The sequence below is a fragment of the Gouania willdenowi genome, chromosome 14, assembly GCF_900634775.1.
Source record: "Gouania willdenowi chromosome 14, fGouWil2.1, whole genome shotgun sequence".
Classification (NCBI taxonomy): Eukaryota; Metazoa; Chordata; class Actinopteri; order Blenniiformes; family Gobiesocidae; genus Gouania; species Gouania willdenowi.
The window spans coordinates 32111281-32128359 of NC_041057.1; the positions used below are offsets into that span (position 1 = coordinate 32111281).

Below are 17079 nucleotides of genomic sequence, written 5' to 3' on the forward strand. Positions count from 1 at the left end.
CCCAGCAGAAGCCCCGCCCACTTACTACCCCAGCCTATCATAGCCTGACTCAGAGCCCCACACACAAGGAGAGAACAGAGGCGGCGTCGCCATGGTAACTGCATCCTCCATCTAAGCTCAGAAACACACACCGAAAACTCCTTCACACAGTACCACACACTACACACACAGTACTATACAATATACAACAACACTACACAGTACCTCATACAGTACTAGACAATACTACATTATACAACACATTATTCATTAAACATTACAAAATACACAGTGGTGTACACAGACTGAACTACAGTACTAAACACAGCATTAAACACAGTATTACATAACACCACACATAGTCCTACACACTGTACACACAAAACTGAAGATAATACTACACAAATCTATGCACAGTATTACACAAGTACTACTCACAGTAGCAGTGGTGTGTGGTAACAAATTAAAATACTTCAAAATGTGTATTTTACTGAATTACTTTATACTCAGTTCACTTTTATTTTCACTTCAAAACTTTTTCTGAACAAAATCATACTTTTTCCTCCACAAACCATTTCCCATGAAGCTGTGAAACACTAACAGCCAGCAATGTGTGGTCAGTTTGAAAGAATTTGGCAGATTACTTAATTGTAGGTGGGTGAGTGTTTTCTAACTCACTGGTCTAAGAATATATATATATATATATATATATATATATATCCCTATGGGTACCCTTTCAAATTTATACCAATACCCAGGAATCGCTATCAGTACTCAACTACTAATTTTGGGTACATTTATTTGTGTTTGTGTGGTAATAACTGCTAAATAATAAAATCTAAACATTATTTACTTATAGATACATATATATCAAAACAATAATCAACTGTTTGTATTGTACCATCGCAGTTGTTTCATACGATGGCGTATTAGGGCCACATACGAAGAAAAATCAAAAATCTGGGCACTACGAGATTAAAGTCGTACTGTTTCGAGAATAAAGTTGTAATTATATGAGAATGAAGTCATAATTTATGAGAATACAATTGAAATACAAACATGAAAATCTTTAATTACAACTACGCAGTGTCTTTTCTTAATAATGTGCAAATTAAAACTAGAGGCAGACCGAACAATCGGAATGGCTGATTTTAGCTATCACCGTTTAACTAACATCGGTCAATTGTTTGGTCAGGCTATAATATGTACAGTAACTAATGTGTTACTTTGGTTGTTGCGTGAACATTTTAATTCATCCAGGTCTACTGTTTGAGATTTGAACAACTTTATTTTTAAGTATTGTTTTACATTGCATTCTATTTGCATAAGTTTGCCTTTCCTTATTTATCTGTGGCTTTACAGTATTATGTTGACAGTGTTACTGATTTGACTTCCTTGTTTTAATTTTGCAATTTTTGCTTCTTTGTCTTAAATCACATTTTGAGTATTATAAGAATTTGCGTTTGTATATCAATTTCAAATATCGGTCATCAGTGATACATTGAATCGCTAAGGCCCAATATTGGCATGGGCCCTAGAAATCCCATACTCCCATAATCTTCCTCAGATTAGAAGTTCTCACACCGCTGATGTTGCACTTTGCGTCGCAAATATTGCAGCGAGCATAATCTGCATCATATTTTGAAAAGCAGAGTCATAAACTTGCTGAACCTACAGCTACTAATGTCATTGCAAAGTTGTGCTCATGTCTTACATGAAAAAAAATCTACTTTTTTCACTCCCTATGAGTCACAAGGATGCGTTTAAGTACCTAAACATGGTACGGTTTGATTTTACATGAATGGGTACCAGGTCGTACCAACCAAATTTGGTTGGAATTTTGTGAGAGAACATCAGGGGAAAAACATCTCAATGCTCTACACTATGAAGACGAGAGTGAAGAGAGGGAGTAGACGTGCTCCTCCAAGTGTAACAGATCTGTATTTTTCTAAGGTATGTCACGACGCTATCCCCAATCTACCTAAGTACAAAGTAAATGGACTTGATTTATAAAAATGGACTTGATTTTATATAGCGCTTTATCACCGCACTGAAGAAGTCTCAAAGTGCTTTACACATCAGCTCATTCACCCATTCACTCTCACATTCACACACCAGTGGGACAGGACTGCCATGCAAGGCACTAGTCAACCATTGGGAGCAACTTAGGGTTCAGTGTCTTGCCCAAGGACACTTCGACACATAGTCAGGTACTGGGATCGAACCCCCAACCTCTCGATCAGAAGATGACCCTCTACCACCTGAGCCACGGTCGCCCTAAAGGCCCTAATGTTCCCGTAAGGATTTTTCTTCTGACACTTTACTTGGATTTAGGAGCCCCTTCCCTGGGGGCAATTTCATATACTTTGGCAGGACAGTATAGTTTAATTTAACGTGTTGTTATTTTATGCAATTTATAGACTCATTAGCGCCACCTAGAGTTTGTAACTTTTCAGTGGTTTAAAATAGCTTAATGGCATTCAGTAAGTATATGCAGTGGACCGTGACTAGCAAAAATGTAATTTACACCCATAACCTAAATTGAACAGGAAGTCTGCAGTTTCAAATTTAGCTAACCCACTTTTTCTCAATGTTTGGCCAAACCACATCATCTTTAAAAGCGAACTCCTCCTAGAGCGTCATAATTTCCATATTCAATTTTATTCTTGACAAGTTGGAGACAAATCATCTGCAAAACGGTGCGTTTTTACCGCAATGTCAGGCCTACAGGGGGTGCTAAAGTTTCATCAATTTTAAACTAGAATTTTTTGAATAACTCATTTAATGAAAACCCAAAGTCATGAGGAGAAGGGAAAACGCGTTCCGCATGCAATAACATGACAATTCACGCGACAAGTCTTACTGCCCCCTGGTGGTGATGGAAAAGCACTTTTTTCATTCTATAAAATACATTGTGTTTACAGTTTTCAACACATACTTCCCAAATGTGCTGAAAAATGCTCTGGACAAGTGGATGATCATTTGTCAGGAGGATGAGGACACACTTCCTGTGGCTGAGCGCCATTCCCCAAAAAAGATGGATTGGAGTAGTTAGAAATTTTTGCAAGTGACGAAATCTGCCATGTACAGTACGTTAAGGGTACAAAAACTTCAAATGTCACAACATTTTTGTAATTATTTTTTTCAAAATTGGCTCTCTAGCTCCCGCTTGAACTTTTTAAATTAGCAGCCCCAGCGCAAATTTGCACTAGACATCCCAACATTTACAGACTTATGGGATCCTCTAAGACGCACAAAAAAGTCTCCTAAAGCCATATTCTATAACCTGTTATTTTTAATCAAAAGACATTTTTAATCTGATTTAATGGACTCACATTTTAGCCTCTAGCTTTAAGAGGAATCATCACAGAAACCTGAAATTTGTTCAGTTACTGTACTGGTTAGCTTAGCTGTCTGTAGAGCTACATGCAGTATATGTTTATAAAATAACATTAATATAAATCTAATATTTACAAAACACCAAGTTAGATTACATCTACCAAAGAGGAAGATCAAATTTATTACAGAAAAATCTAAAGTCCTGCTTAATTAAATTCAACTTTAAAGACTTTATCAAGTGCAACCAAAAAGATAACGACCTATTGTTACTGTGGCAGGTGTTATGGCAATTATTATATTCATCATCATATCGTCAAATGTGTGTTCATGTGTACAGTTTGTCATGTTTTAATACATGATGACTGCATTACTCTTTGCACTTTTGAACAGCTGAGTCATGTTAGATTAAACAGTACAGATCGTATTGTATCCACAGTGCAACTCACTGTGTCTGCTGAAGGCCAAACACAAACTCACATGCAGATATACTCACACACACACTATCAAGGACAGATAACAGTGGCACCAACCTATCCTCCACCTCCACTGTTGGGAGCATCTGACCCCCTCCTTTCCTTTCTTTCAGGGTTGGGACTTTTTCTCATATCTGTATAAAGCTTAAAACTGTGAAAACTGTTGGTCAGTCATGTATATCCTGAGCCGGACACAAGACCTTTTGAACAATCCTGCTTAGTACCTGGCCGCCTTTACTCCCAACAGGATGGGACACCTTCTTTTGTACTCTTTTTCATTTAGTTTAAAATAAATCCTTTTTTATAAAATCATCAGGCTTCGACTGGACAATATTATTCAACACGAGCAATAAATCATGTCTCCAAATGAGGTCAACCGCAAATTTGTCGTGACACAGGTTAGGGTCTGGTTGTGGTCTCTCTCCACCTGTCTGTGTGTATGTTTAAAGGTGTGTGTTTGAGGATCGCGGCCCATAGGACTTCCACTGCCTTAGACCCAGAGATATTGATCTGACAGTAGGATGAGAACATATGAGAAGACTTGCACTGTTTTTTGCTCTTGAAACCTTTTTAATCGTGGATTCAACAAAATAATCGAATATAGTCAGGTTCTCAGGACCAGAGCCAGGTTGACGAGGACCTGAATAAAAATCTGAACATTAGAGACGCTTCTGGATCTTCAACTAAAACCAGGAGCTGCTCTGATGTTCTAAACCTTCATAAAAACCTTCCCCATGGTGAGTCCAGGAACAAATTCTAAAGGTTTGTAACATTCCAGAAACTCTTAGACCCATAACCTTTAACAGACTGATAACTTCAATAGTTACTCGTTTCTCTGAGCCAAGGTCAAAGGTTAGTGAGTCATTCAGTTGATAATGGAGTTCAAACCTTCTGAAAACAGAATATCTGTGGTTGAAAGTCAGGCTGTCAGATTCAGGCTAAAGGATGAGGTCTAACCTTCACAAAGACAGAAGTCTCAGAGACCACATCCTCCTGTCTGTCAGATGGAGTGAATTACTTTAAAAGAACTCAAACTTCTTTCCTGAAAGATCTGCAATCAAAGACCTCCTGAGATCTCAGGAGTTCTAGTGCTGGAGAAGGTCAGAGTCCTGGTCCGTTACCGACGTGTCCTGAAGCTGTTCTAGGAGTTCTGGATTCAGATTCCGGGTCTCTGCAATTAGTCGTTTTACTCCGACCATCCACTGGCTGACCTCAGTCACGTGATCAACCATTAGCGAGCGATGGATCTCATTGTTTTACATTGCATTCTATTTGCATAAGTTTGCCTTTCCTTATTTATCTGTGGCTTTACAGTATTATGTTGACAGTGTTACTGATTTGACTTCCTTGTTTTAATTTTGCAATTTTTGCTTCTTTGTCTTAAATCACATTTTGAGTATTATAAGAATTTGCGTTTGTATATCAATTTCAAATATCGGTCATCAGTGATACATTGAATCGCTAAGGCCCAATATTGGCATGGGCCCTAGAAATCCCATACTCCCATAATCTTCCTCAGATTAGAAGTTCTCACACCGCTGATGTTGCACTTTGCGTCGCAAATATTGCAGCGAGCATAATCTGCATCATATTTTGAAAAGCAGAGTCATAAACTTGCTGAACCTACAGCTACTAATGTCATTGCAAAGTTGTGCTCATGTCTTACATGAAAAAAAATCTACTTTTTTCACTCCCTATGAGTCACAAGGATGCGTTTAAGTACCTAAACATGGTACGGTTTGATTTTACATGAATGGGTACCAGGTCGTACCAACCAAATTTGGTTGGAATTTTGTGAGAGAACATCAGGGGAAAAACATCTCAATGCTCTACACTATGAAGACGAGAGTGAAGAGAGGGAGTAGACGTGCTCCTCCAAGTGTAACAGATCTGTATTTTTCTAAGGTATGTCACGACGCTATCCCCAATCTACCTAAGTACAAAGTAAATGGACTTGATTTATAAAAATGGACTTGATTTTATATAGCGCTTTATCACCGCACTGAAGAAGTCTCAAAGTGCTTTACACATCAGCTCATTCACCCATTCACTCTCACATTCACACACCAGTGGGACAGGACTGCCATGCAAGGCACTAGTCAACCATTGGGAGCAACTTAGGGTTCAGTGTCTTGCCCAAGGACACTTCGACACATAGTCAGGTACTGGGATCGAACCCCCAACCTCTCGATCAGAAGATGACCCTCTACCACCTGAGCCACGGTCGCCCTAAAGGCCCTAATGTTCCCGTAAGGATTTTTCTTCTGACACTTTACTTGGATTTAGGAGCCCCTTCCCTGGGGGGCAATTTCATATACTTTGGCAGGACAGTATAGTTTAATTTAACGTGTTGTTATTTTATGCAATTTATAGACTCATTAGCGCCACCTAGAGTTTGTAACTTTTCAGTGGTTTAAAATAGCTTAATGGCATTCAGTAAGTATATGCAGTGGACCGTGACTAGCAAAAATGTAATTTACACCCATAACCTAAATTGAACAGGAAGTCTGCAGTTTCAAATTTAGCTAACCCACTTTTTCTCAATGTTTGGCCAAACCACATCATCTTTAAAAGCGAACTCCTCCTAGAGCGTCATAATTTCCATATTCAATTTTATTCTTGACAAGTTGGAGACAAATCATCTGCAAAACGGTGCGTTTTTACCGCAATGTCAGGCCTACAGGGGGTGCTAAAGTTTCATCAATTTTAAACTAGAATTTTTTGAATAACTCATTTAATGAAAACCCAAAGTCATGAGGAGAAGGGAAAACGCGTTCCGCATGCAATAACATGACAATTCACGCGACAAGTCTTACTGCCCCCTGGTGGTGATGGAAAAGCACTTTTTTCATTCTATAAAATACATTGTGTTTACAGTTTTCAACACATACTTCCCAAATGTGCTGAAAAATGCTCTGGACAAGTGGATGATCATTTGTCAGGAGGATGAGGACACACTTCCTGTGGCTGAGCGCCATTCCCCAAAAAAGATGGATTGGAGTAGTTAGAAATTTTTGCAAGTGACGAAATCTGCCATGTACAGTACGTTAAGGGTACAAAAACTTCAAATGTCACAACATTTTTGTAATTATTTTTTTCAAAATTGGCTCTCTAGCTCCCGCTTGAACTTTTTAAATTAGCAGCCCCAGCGCAAATTTGCACTAGACATCCCAACATTTACAGACTTATGGGATCCTCTAAGACGCACAAAAAAGTCTCCTAAAGCCATATTCTATAACCTGTTATTTTTAATCAAAAGACATTTTTAATCTGATTTAATGGACTCACATTTTAGCCTCTAGCTTTAAGAGGAATCATCACAGAAACCTGAAATTTGTTCAGTTACTGTACTGGTTAGCTTAGCTGTCTGTAGAGCTACATGCAGTATATGTTTATAAAATAACATTAATATAAATCTAATATTTACAAAACACCAAGTTAGATTACATCTACCAAAGAGGAAGATCAAATTTATTACAGAAAAATCTAAAGTCCTGCTTAATTAAATTCAACTTTAAAGACTTTATCAAGTGCAACCAAAAAGATAACGACCTATTGTTACTGTGGCAGGTGTTATGGCAATTATTATATTCATCATCATATCGTCAAATGTGTGTTCATGTGTACAGTTTGTCATGTTTTAATACATGATGACTGCATTACTCTTTGCACTTTTGAACAGCTGAGTCATGTTAGATTAAACAGTACAGATCGTATTGTATCCACAGTGCAACTCACTGTGTCTGCTGAAGGCCAAACACAAACTCACATGCAGATATACTCACACACACACTATCAAGGACAGATAACAGTGGCACCAACCTATCCTCCACCTCCACTGTTGGGAGCATCTGACCCCCTCCTTTCCTTTCTTTCAGGGTTGGGACTTTTTCTCATATCTGTATAAAGCTTAAAACTGTGAAAACTGTTGGTCAGTCATGTATATCCTGAGCCGGACACAAGACCTTTTGAACAATCCTGCTTAGTACCTGGCCGCCTTTACTCCCAACAGGATGGGACACCTTCTTTTGTACTCTTTTTCATTTAGTTTATAATAAATCCTTTTTTATAAAATCATCATGCTTCGACTGGACAATATTATTCAACATGAGCAATAAATCATGTCTCCAAATGAGGTCAACCGCAAATTTGTCGTGACACAGGTTAGGGTCTGGTTGTGGTCTCTCTCCACCTGTCTGTGTGTATGTTTAAAGGTGTGTGTTTGAGGATCGCGGCCCATAGGACTTCCACTGCCTTAGACCCAGAGATATTGATCTGACAGTAGGATGAGAACATATGAGAAGACTTGCACTGTTTTTTGCTCTTGAAACCTTTTTAATCGTGGATTCAACAAAATAATCGAATATAGTCAGGTTCTCAGGACCAGAGCCAGGTTGACGAGGACCTGAATAAAAATCTGAACATTAGAGACGCTTCTGGATCTTCAACTAAAACCAGGAGCTGCTCTGATGTTCTAAACCTTCCCCATGGTGAGTCCAGGAACAAATTCTAAAGGTTTGTAACATTCCAGAAACTCTTAGACCCATAACCTTTAACAGACTGATAACTTCAATAGTTACTCGTTTCTCTGAGCCAAGGTCAAAGGTTAGTGAGTCATTCAGTTGATAATGGAGTTCAAACCTTCTGAAAACAGAATATCTGTGGTTGAAAGTCAGGCTGTCAGATTCAGGCTAAAGGATGAGGTCTAACCTTCACAAAGACAGAAGTCTCAGAGACCACATCCTCCTGTCTGTCAGATGGAGTGAATTACTTTAAAAGAACTCAAACTTCTTTCCTGAAGGATCTGCAATCAAAGACCTCCTGAGATCTCAGGAGTTCTAGCCCTGGAGAAGGTCAGAGTCCTGGTCCGTTACCGACGTGTCCTGAAGCTGTTCTAGGAGTTCTGGATTCAGATTCCGGGTCTCTGCAATTAGTCGTTTTACTCCGACCATCCACTGGCTGACCTCAGTCACGTGATCAACCATTAGCGAGCGATGGATCTCATTTGCAGAATCCCAGTGACCAGCTCGTAACTCTGGAAGACAAACAGGTGAAAAAGGGAGACAGATGAGGGCCAGAGGGTTGAGAGACATAGAGGTGTGTGAGGGACAGGTAACAGACACTGACAGGTGAGATACAGACAAGTGGCATAACAACAGGATGGTCATTCCATGACATTTCAACAAATGGCCCATGCACTAAGGTCTCAAAAACCTCTTTTTTACCAATTGTTCCATGATTATTCAATAGACACACTGTACATATTTAGTTTGATCAAATGAATACTTATAGAGATATGGACAATTTAGTGAGGTAGGTTTGTGTTGATTTTTGCACATCCTTATATTTTTTTCTTCCATTTTCAGCTTCCAAGATCTCAAAAGTTGCATCACATAGGAAACTCAAATTTGGTAAAACAACACAACTCCACCCACTCTCTCAGAATATATAAAAATATCTGCTATACATCATATCTGGTGGACATGCAACTCCTCAAAATTAGAAAAAGTTTGTCGAGGATTTGGGTCTGGAACATGTTTGGTTCTTCAGTAAACAACTTAGCCTATGCCTCAGATCCCTGTAATGTGATCAGCATAGAGCTATGAACATAGACTGTTCACATCACTGATGATTAGTCACATTATGCATTGGTTCTTGGGTGACACGCTCTGGAAATATGAAAGATAACTGCATGTGGGAATGTACGTCAGAAAAAATCTGATCTCTCTTTTAATTTATAGTATAAATGTTACTCTTTCTTGGGATATAAAACTATTTTTATTTATGCGACTTCATTTTTGTTTTGGACCCTAACTTTGGGTTATTTCATCACAAATTGTAAATCCTTTAGTTTTATATGAGGCCACTGTAGCTTGGCTCTGTATCTCATTATCATTTATTGTTTATTAGTTTTTCATTAGTAACCATTGCATTAGAAATACATTTACTTTTGAAAACATATTTATTATGAACAAATGTCTCATGTTCTACATTTACTCTTTTTCTGGGGTGTTATTTCTAATTCTGACTTTGTGAGGTACAGTTTCTCGTAATGGAAGCATATGTTAGCTTCTTTGTAGCTTCAAACCTGGTATAGTGATCCAAACTGTTGAAATGACATGGAATGACCCAGGTGAGATACAGACAAGTAGCATAACGACAGAGATGTAGAGCACTGATATATCCTACTTAAGTCGAAGAACTGGTACTTGATTGAAATTACACTCAAGTACAAGTAAGTCATACATAAAATACTCAAGTACAAGTAAAAAGTATCTCAAATAAATCGTACTTAAAGTAAAAGTTACTACGGTAGTTACTTTCATCCCCCATGTTTATTGTTGGTACGGTTCCCTTACATACAGTAAACATCTCATGTAGAAACTTAAAAACGGAAGAAATTAAATCTACTACAATTTGAACTTCATTTCTTTTCCACAAAGGCATCTGTATAAAATAAAAGGTTTGTCAAAATGTACAATTACTTTTGAAATAAAATAACACCAATGAATTTTAATTAAAATAAAAATATTCTCAGGTTCTATTCATTTATAACCTCTAATAATCATCAGAGCCCTAAAAACGCTCACACCAACCAATCAGGTACATTAGCATCAGACAACCTACGTGAAGAACAAAGTGAGCTATGAACACTGATACGCTCTGTGTGAGACTGACTGGCACCGCTACATGTGCTTTTTATTGTGAGTCTTTGATGAAGTGAGCAGCTGTGTTTGGTGCTTTGCATTTTCAAAATATTTTTCTTCATTGTATTTTTTTTTAAATATACAGACAGGTGGGTGACAGACAGACAGGTGGGTGACAGACAGGTGGCTGACAGACAAAGCGGGTAGTGGTTACCCAGACTCAGGGCCTCCATTCGTCTTCGCACAGGTAAACTGAGTTTTCCTGCCCTCCAGCTGTCGTCCAGGAGGAGGAGCCTCTTCTCCACGTCATTGCACACCTGATCCTGCACGAGAACATGTGATACTGACTAAGGTCAGGTGGTCTACCATGTGATACTGACTAAGGTTAGGTGGTCTACCATGTGATACTGACTAAGGTCAGGTGGTCTACCATGTGATACTGACTAAGGTTAGGTGGTCTACCATGTGATACTGACTAAGGTTAGGTGGTCTACCATGTGATACTGACTAAGGTCAGGTGGTCTACCATGTGATACTGACTAAGGTCAGGTGGTCTACCATGTGATACTGACTAAGGTTAGGTGGTCTACCATGTGATACTGACTAAGGTTAGGTGGTCTACCATGTGATACTGACTAAGGTCAGGTGGTCTACCATGTGATACTGACTAAGGTTAGGTGGTCTACCATGTGATACTGACTAAGGTTAGGTGGTCTACCATGTGATACTGACTAAGGTCAGGTGGTCTACCATGTGATACTGACTAAGGTTAGGTGGTCTACCATGTGATACTGACTAAGGTCAGGTGGTCTAACATGTGATACTGACTAAGGTCAGGTGGTCTACCATGTGATACTGACTAAGGTCAGGTGGTCTACCATGTGATACTGACTAAGGTCAGGTGGTCTACCATGTGATACTGACTAAGGTTAGGTGGTCTACCATGTGATACTGACTAAGGTTAGGTGGTCTACCATGTGATACTGACTAAGGTCAGGTGGTCTACCATGTGATACTGACTAAGGTTAGGTGGTCTACCATGTGATACTGACTAAGGTCAGGTGGTCTACCATGTGATACTGACTAAGGTTAGGTGGTCTACCATGTGATACTGACTAAGGTCAGGTGGTCTAACATGTGATACTGACTAAGGTCAGGTGGTCTACCATGTGATACTGACTAAGGTCAGGTGGTCTAACATGTGATACTGACTAAGGTCAGGTGGTCTACCATGTGATACTGACTAAGGTCAGGTGGTCTAACATGTGATACTGACTAAGGTCAGGTGGTCTACCATGTGATACTGACTAAGGTCAGGTGGTCTAACATGTGATACTGATTTTGGCGCCCTCTACTGCTCACCTTGACTGACTGTCTGCAGGTGGCAAGTGCTCGGTTCAGCGATGACAGCACAACCTCCACGTCAGGCTCACACTGCGTTTGGTCACCGCCCCCCTCCTCCTCCTGACTTCCTGGTTGCACGGGAGGTGTTGTGGTTGTTGGAGGTCCAGCTGTGAGGAAACCATCAGACCTGTTGTTGCCATGACAACACTTCATCATGAAGCAGTTTTGCTTCTTACCTTGGAGACGAGGGGGTGGAGCTAAAGAACAAGGGGGCGGGGCCAGAGGGTTGGAGCCGAGGGGAATTGTTGGTGGGGCTGCAACACCTAAAGACCAATTACAGAGAACATAAGTGAGCCATTATTAACTTTATTGATGAAGTCATTACTTTCAATAACTTTATTCATAATTTCTTTGTTTTTGCAGGTGTATATTTATTTCTCTGTGAACAGTCAAACTCAAAAACTAATGGACGGATTTCGGAAATATCCGAAATGTGATAAGGAACAAGTGATTAGATTCTGGGGATGATTAAGATCAATATCCTGAAGCTAACATTCAGGTAACAACACAATATGGGAGTCTTTGTGCTGAGTGATTACCTGTGTTCATTCTGACAGCCTTTCTGTTTAGTTTTAGTCCTAGTCTTTTAACTAAAATGCATCCACGTTTTAGTCAATGTTCACATGTAATTTTTTTCCCCAATTATAGTCTAGTTATTGTCACATTAAAAATATATAATCGACCGAAAACTTTTAGTTAACACTGGTGGTTTCTAGTTATTTTTTTAGTCCTTATAAGTTTTATTTAGTGTTTCAATTTGATCTAATGTGGGCTGTACAACTCAAATCTAGGCACATTGACCTAGTAATAATAATAATATAATAATAATAATAATAATAATAATAATAATAATAATAATAATAATAATAATAAAACATCAATATTCATTAAAAAAAAAAAAAAAAAAAAAATTATTAGATGTCAAAATAATCTGTGCATCATTCGTTCATTCGTTTTTCATTATGTAACAAAAACATGAAAAACTCAAAAAAAAAACACTCATCATTTGTTTCCAAAACCAAAATGAAAAAATGGAAAACTTCAAGCTCTTTTGCTTTGGTACAGAAAATGGAAAACGAACACCGTTATTCATTTTCTCCATTACCGATTTGCCAAAGTACGTGACCCGGAAGTGTACTGTCATCCGACGCTAATGGCTATGCTAACGGCAGTTCTGCATGACAAGATCGCTGCTTCCAACTGTGCATCAAAAACGTGTCCTTTTTCGCTTTAGCTGGTGCTGGGCACAGAACCTCCTGATGGACATATCAGAGGATTTAGAGACTCCTAAGTGTTGCAGAGCTAAAGATATCGCGGGATGTGTAATGCTTCACGCACTTTGGAAAATCGGGTCACGTACTTTGGCAAATCAGTAATGGAGAAAACAAATAAAGATGTTTGTTTTCCGTTTTCTGTACCGAAGAAAAAGAGCTTGAATTTGAAAAACAAGGCGTTTTCCGTTTTTCATTTTGGAAACAAATATCAAATAATGAGTGTTTTTTTTCATTTTCATGTTTAATGAACAGCTAACAGAACTAAATGATTACATGCAGTGTGTTTTACTCTCAAAGTGGGACCAGACTTGTACCGCTGACAGGCCATATTTTGCCTGCGGACTGCATGTTTGACACCACTCTTCAAATTCACAGTCGTGGTGGATGTGTTACCTGAGCTGGTGGGCGGAGCTGCTCTCCTGGTCAGGTGACCCTTCTGTTGTCCTCGAGCATTTTGGAGGTTGTAGGAGAATTGAGGCGGATCGTTCCAGCCTCGCTCCTGGTTACCTTGGCAACACACACAGCTCAGGTGAACTGATAATCGCAGGAACAAGGCTAATGTTTTATTGCTACCATGCTAACAGACCCCTGACCAATGAGCTGTAGAACAACCTAGACATAACACTTTGTGTGCTTGTTTTTAGTCTCAAACTGATTTTTAAATATAAAATACAACAAAAGAGAAGACAAAAATAAAAAGGGACAGCACGTGTGAGTGAGTTCTGTAGTGTGTATGTAAAGGGGAAGGTCGCACTCAGTGATCATCAAGCTGTACTTTTAATAATGTTCTGAGAAGTAGTGAAAGCAACAACTCCAAAAACAAGTATTTTAAAACAATATAAGCTAGAAAAAAATAATATATATACATATATTAGGGATGTAACGATTCACTCAACTCCCGATACTAGGGATGGAACGAGTAATCCTAAGGCAGTTAAAAATCGATTCAGAGGTATCACGGTTCATATCGATTTTCTGAAAATTGAATCGCAGTACTTTTTTAAAACAGCAGAGGGTGCTATATATTTATCCTTCTCTTGTCCAAATGCTAAGGCGGCGGGCGGAATCTGCTACTACTTTCTTTGAGGCCACCTTCTACTCTTAAACATGTTCATAAATGATTCCTTACCCCTTTAGCACCGAAAGAATATCTGTAATATTTTGTGAATATCTGTAAAAGTCACGTTTTTCTATTAGCTCTGTCTGCTAGCATAGCATCTCTTCTTCACTGCACAGAATAGGTGCATCCCAACCTAACACTGGGTTACCAGCACCCTCTGCTGGTCCAAACAAATATCTGACGTAAATACAGTGCAGACTGGGTTTTTTTTTAAAGTCCAATTGTTAAGGCACAAAATACATTTTCAGTTGCACTTTTAAAAAGAAAAGAACTATTATGCAGTTTTGCATTGTTTACAATAGAACCAGAATTTAAATTAATAGGCTGCTTCTTCATTTGTGTTATTCCTTTATTTAGTTCATTCAAGATTTATTTTTAGTGAAATTGCATTGTTTTGAAAAGTTTATCAAGGGATTCTTTTGACAATGAAAATTAAAGGAAAATAGTACAGTATTTTCTAGTTTTTTCCCCCCAAAAAATATTTTGCGGCCTATGTTTCTGGACAAAAAAGTACTGCGATTAAATTTTCAGAGCATCAATATGAACCGTGATACCTATGAATCAATTTTTAACTGCCTTACGATTAAACATTACATCCCTAATATATATCGATATAGGCGATATTGTGATTTTCTAGATTGCCAAAAAACTTCATACATCTTGAATCTCGATACATTGCTCAGCTTTAATATGTATAATGATCTGCTATGAAAAAAAAAAATATATAAAATAAATAAATAGAAAATGAATCCCAACCGTTTCATCGGCTAGGATTTAGTGATTACTTGAGGTGACCTTTCTTCTTTATGTCTGTTTTTACCAGCGTTTATTAATAATATTAACTTCTAGGCAGAGAAAGAAAGCACCTTTACCTTTAGTTAACTTCAAAACTGGCAAATAAATATTCAAATCAACCAAATCCACATTAAGCCATTACAGTAATGTAAAAAAGTACACATAGGATGGTTCAAAATAACATAAATCATAACATTACCCATTTAAACATAGAATATACTATAACATAGTGTTTACAATGCTTTTGTTTTCTTTGTTTACTTAACCATCTTTGTGTGGTATAGCCTAATGATGACATTAGGATATATTCTTTTTTTGTCATTTCTGAAATATATTCAAGCAAAATATAAAGATTATTAGGAAGAAAACGTAGTTGAGGTCTTTAGTGTATAAACCGCATGCTGCTTTACTTTGTTGTCATTTTCGATCATGTAGTTTGTAATGTGTTTTAAAAAAAGAAAAAAAATGTAGATAAAGTGAAAGCTAGTAGCTCAAACGTGGCACTTCTGTAAAAACACGGCACTTCCTATCAGCAGAGCTAACTGTTAGCATGATTAACTTCTTTATTTATACATTAAAGCTAATTGTCACTGACATTAATGATCTCCTCAAAGAGTCTCTAAAGTCTCTGCTCACTCACCGGGTTTAATGTACATGTCCTCCATGTTATTATAACGATTTCTGCATTTCTTCCGGTCAGGGCTAACAGAAGCTAATGGCTAACTTCTCTTCTTCTGTGGTATTCATTGGCAGAGGTTTTCAGCAACACAAAGCGTGCATTACTGCCACTTTCTGGGAGGGAGTGTTGCTAAAGCGCTACGCGAGTATACATTAATTTATAATAATAATAATAATAATAATAATAATAATAATAATAATAATAATAATAATAATAATAATAATAATAATAAACATGGGATAAATTCAATCCTTTTGATCCGTTACATTTTTTAATCGTTTACTTATTATTACCGTTTTCGTTATTATTATTATGATTGCTAATAATGCAATTATTAATGTTAAGTGAGAATAATATTGTAATGTATATTCCTGTAAATAGTTTAACAATACATGGAGACAATACATTAATAGGTATAATCCCTCTAATGAAACTGCTGCTACTAGCAAGATGTTAAATATATTTTTTCAGTGGAACAAAGATAAACCCCCAGCAGTAGCACAGTGGTACAGAGAGGTGTACAAAGTTAAACCAATAGAAAGCCTCTGCTGAACTGAAGGGGAAAGACACACATTTTTTTTTCCAAAATTTGACAACCTGTTTTAGTTCACATACAGTTTTAAATACAGATTTACTGAAGAGAGGCAGATTAATTTTTGGTTGGAATCTCAGTCCCTAAAGATACTAATTTAACAAGGAACGAATCAAGTGAAAGAACAGAAATGAATGTTCATTTCTCCCATTTTTTATTTTTATTTCATTTATTTTGGTGCTCATTTGGTGAATCCTATTGTCATTGTTTTTTCTTTTAGAAAAATTATGAAAAAGTGTTACATTATAATGATACTGCAGATTTAGAGTGGGTACATACTCCATTTGATAACAATACATTTTGTGATGTTTTATGGCTGATTCTCTGTTTTGGTGCTGTCTTGTTATGCTTAGTAATTGTCAGTTTCTATATGTGTCATGTTTTGTATTTGTGTCATGAATGTCTTCTGTTTCTGTTTTGGTTTCTAAAAAATAAAAAATAAAATGGAAAAAGTTGGTTTGTGATGATGAAATCTTAACAGAAGCTGCTGACAAAAAATAAAGTGTCAGCTGCAAATATTATATTTTCTCTTCTTTTTTGTACAACTCAGTTATTATCTTTGGCAAATAGTTAATTCATAACTGTATAGTTTGTGCAATCAAAACCTGCAGTTAAGATTTCCAAAATTATTGGATATTTGTCGTTTGAGTGACTTATGATTTGTTGTGTTTTCTGTTCTGTTCTTGATTGTTATGTATTGGTATTCATCAGTATTTCTATTTTTTTTAAAGTTAATATAATTGTTAATTTGTATTTTTTTAATGCTTTATTGAGAAA

At 37.4% G+C, this 17079-nt stretch overlaps 1 protein-coding gene and 1 long non-coding RNA gene across 2 annotated transcripts; both read right to left on the bottom strand.

Annotated features, from left to right (window-relative positions):
* Positions 1–4338: 4338 nt before the first annotated feature.
* Positions 4339–8403, bottom strand: LOC114475505 (uncharacterized). The gene is made up of 2 exons (XR_003675472.1): positions 8272–8403; positions 4339–4518 (listed from the first exon to the last, which is right to left on the bottom strand). It is a non-coding gene; the product is annotated as an uncharacterized LOC114475505 (long non-coding RNA).
* Positions 8404–8424: 21 nt separating this feature from the next.
* Positions 8425–15770, bottom strand: sra1 (steroid receptor RNA activator 1). The gene is made up of 6 exons (XM_028466360.1): positions 15672–15770; positions 13510–13623; positions 12019–12105; positions 11801–11949; positions 10653–10761; positions 8425–8826 (listed from the first exon to the last, which is right to left on the bottom strand). Exons 1-6 carry the CDS (start codon positions 15694–15696, stop codon positions 8630–8632), a joined length of 681 nt encoding a protein of 226 aa, XP_028322161.1. The 5' UTR covers positions 15697–15770; the 3' UTR covers positions 8425–8629.
* Between the last annotated feature and the right edge of the window lie 1309 nt (positions 15771–17079).

Coding starts and splice junctions, on each gene's coding strand:
- sra1 (XM_028466360.1), bottom strand. CDS start 15,696: ATGGAGGACATGTACATTAAACCCG. Junction 12,106..13,509: donor AGCTCCGCCCACCAGCTCAG/GTAACACATCCA, acceptor ATTGGTCTTTAG/GTGTTGCAGCCCCACCAACA. Junction 8,827..10,652: donor AATGGAGGCCCTGAGTCTGG/GTAACCACTACC, acceptor TTTGTCTTCCAG/AGTTACGAGCTGGTCACTGG.